The sequence below is a fragment of the Nematolebias whitei genome, chromosome 8 (genome assembly GCF_014905685.2).
Source record: "Nematolebias whitei isolate Nwh7 chromosome 8, NemWhi1, whole genome shotgun sequence".
NCBI classification, from domain to species: domain Eukaryota; kingdom Metazoa; phylum Chordata; class Actinopteri; order Cyprinodontiformes; family Rivulidae; genus Nematolebias; species Nematolebias whitei.
This window is the reverse complement of record NC_056505.1, coordinates 36,081,973-36,085,063: the sequence shown is the minus strand read 5'-3', so window position 1 is coordinate 36,085,063 and position 3,091 is coordinate 36,081,973. Positions and strand designations below refer to the sequence as shown.

Genomic DNA, 3,091 nt, shown 5'->3' with positions numbered 1-3,091 from the left:
ATGCCCGACAGCGCTGGAAAGAGATTTAAAGCCACCAAATACATCCCAGTGTCCACCGCTGCCACGCTCCTTGTGGGATCGACCACTTTATTCTTCGTTTTCACGTACGTTTCTTCTTCTTCTTCTTCTTTTTGTGCACGCTCTCAAAGAGCCAGAAAGCTCATAGAGGAGCGGGTTGTAGCTGGAATATCCTGACGCATGCTCAAGGTTGGAGCTGGAAGTTTGCACGGGTGGACAGAAGTGGTCTGAAGGGAGAAGGTCTGTCAGCTGACAGAAAAAATCCAGGATACATATTTACATATATTTAAAATCTGTCTTGGTGACAGGCTGTTTTCTTCACTTACCGTCTTGTTTTGTTCAGGCCTGTGTCTGCAGGCAGCTTCTCTGCAGAAAGAAACGAGCCAGACCTGAGATTTACCTAACCTAATATATATATATATATATATATATATATATATATATATATATATATGTATATATGTATGTATATATGTATATATATATATATATATATATATATATATATATATATATATATATATATATACAGTGAGCTAACTTGCACAAAGAATTGTCAATTGTTTCTACACCAGATGCCAATTCTGATACAACCACGGAGCTACCACAGCCCACATGTGTGGAGCAGAGGGATGCAGAGAGGGTGGTGGTGTTAAGGGCCTTGCTCAAGGACTGTGGGGCAAATGAAGGTAGAGACAGGCGTAGGTGACTCATCTTTCCCACCCCACAACCCCCTCAGGAAGGAGGTTAAGGAGCATTAACTGAGGAACAGCTTCTACCCAGAATCATGAATCTCTAACCAGGATAATCACTGAAGAATCACATCATGTTGCTACCGATCTGTTCCATGTTGCTGCCGATCTGTTCCATGTTGCTGCTGATCTGTTCCATGTTGCTGCTGATCTGTTTCATGTTGATGTGTTCATGCATGCTCATCTGCTCACACAGACTCATGCCCGTGCTGCTGTTCGGTGTATTGTTTTTATGATATTGGTGCTTAGTGTATTTTATTACTGTTGTTCTTTTACATTTGGTACTTTTGTTGGATGTAACTGGGACTCTGTGTACATAATGTCGTTCCAGCACATGTACCACATGTGGTGTGAACGACAAATAAAGAACCTTGAATCCACTCTTTCTGTCCGTCCATACATCCATACAAAGAGAAAGAGAGAGAGAGAATATATCTGGGTCCACATGTCTTCATTTGGATCCAAATCCAGACCACAGTCCACCATTTGGAGATGTTTAACCTTGTAGGCAGTGGGTCAGAAACGCCTGCTGATACGATGAGCAGCTTCATTTTGATGTGCAGACTCATGCTGATCACTCTGTGCAAAGAAAACTTCCAGTAAGACATGCTGTGATTGTTTAACAGGCTGCAGCTCATTGTTTGGCCCTGAATACCAGTACTCCCTTGAAATAAGTCCAATAGGATAGTTGCATTTTGCACTGATGGCTTCCATATCACAACTTTCTGCAAGCCTCCAGGAACAGAGCTTCCTTTGGTGGAAAGGAGCATTTTGAGCCAACATTTTGAGCAGATTCAGGAAATGTGCATTGCTTTTGTTCTAATCTAATTCAGTGAAGGCTGCAATCAGTGTGTACAGATCCCACAAGCAGGAAGGTCTGCACCCCAAACCTCCCCAGCTGGTGAATGGAGAGGTCAGAGGATTTGAGGGTAGGCTGATGCTCCTGGTCTGAATCATCCCTCCCACGCACATTCATTCACTCGCCTGTAGTGAAAGCTGTCAGCTTATCAATGAAATCCACATCGCCCCACTTTTCATATCTGCAAGGCTCCCTAAGGGTTTGAAAATGATTTTGGGAATGTTGCACGGCAGCGGCTGTCCGTCTTACACCTGTGAGGTAAAGATAAAACTGCTGCGAGCTGTCTGTCCTTGCAGCAGCTTCACTGCATGTTTATGTCCACAGGACACGTTTCATTCAGCGGTACAGGAAGCAGTTCCACAACATGTTCCACGAGCTTTTCTTCATCAACGTCTGAAGCTGCAGTTTTGTGTGAGATTCAGTAAAACCAGTACAAATGCAGAGCAAACCCATAAACTAACTAAAGGCCATAAAATATATTTTAAAAATGGTCCTGGCCTATATGAAATTATTCAATTCAATTTCAATTCCGTTTATTTACATACAGTAGTCCCTCGCTACTTGGCGGTTTATCACGGACTCGCTCTATCTCGGTTTGTCAAACTAAAATTGGACATGACACACAACTGGCTGATTAATGGATGAGCCGCACAATCGGCATGACATTTTAATTTAAAATTAATTATTTTAAATTATTTAGCACCTGGTGCAGCCCTTACTGCTGCAGGGTAAAGTTTCTGCTGCAGCTGATCAGCTGTTCACTGTGCAGAGCGGAAAAGTGGGCGTGGCCGAGAGCACTTGCAGGTGGCACAGGGCAGAGGAGGCAGAGAGCATCTATATATATATATATATATATATATATACTAAAATAAACTACTACTTGTACTACTATGCCTACTTCACGGTTTTTCACTTATTGTGGGTCTTCAGGGTACGGATCCCTCGTGATAAACGAGGGACTACTGTAGCACCAAGTCACAACAAGAGTCGTCTCAGGGTTCTGGACAGAAACATTCACATACATAAATAGTCAGTCAATAATGTTACTTATCTAAGGAGCTATGAAATTATGCAAATAGAAAGACTTTACCCAGCGTTATTCCAGAAATACAATCCAGAAGTGTGGGAATGCACTCGATGTAAACACAGCACTCGGCTGGATTAGCCAAAAACCATGAGGAAGTGTGCGTCACCTACATTAGGCTGGTTGTGCACCCACTTCGGATGCTATCAGCCATTAAATGGCCGTTATTAGTTGTTATCATCTCCATATGAAGCGGTCAGACTGCACCTCCTGTACCTCCTAGTGGGTTTAAAGGTACGTTGTTAGCGATGATAATAGGCTCTGTTTTTAGCTTTGTTAGCGCTCATAATAGCTTCACGTGGTTAGGTTTAGGGTCTTGGTTAGGTTTAGAGTCTTGGTTAGGTTTAGGGTCTTGGTTAGGTTTAGGGTCTTGGTTGG

At 42.7% G+C, this 3,091-nt stretch overlaps 1 protein-coding gene across 1 annotated transcript in view; it reads left to right on the top strand.

The window, feature by feature from the left end:
* Nucleotides 1-3,091, top strand: part of zdhhc8b (zinc finger DHHC-type palmitoyltransferase 8b) — a 118,103-nt gene continuing 115,012 nt past the window's right edge. The window contains exon 1 of the mRNA XM_037680605.1: nucleotides 1-104. Coding sequence (XP_037536533.1) covers nucleotides 1-104 — 104 coding nt within the window. The remainder of the gene's footprint in view (nucleotides 105-3,091) is intronic.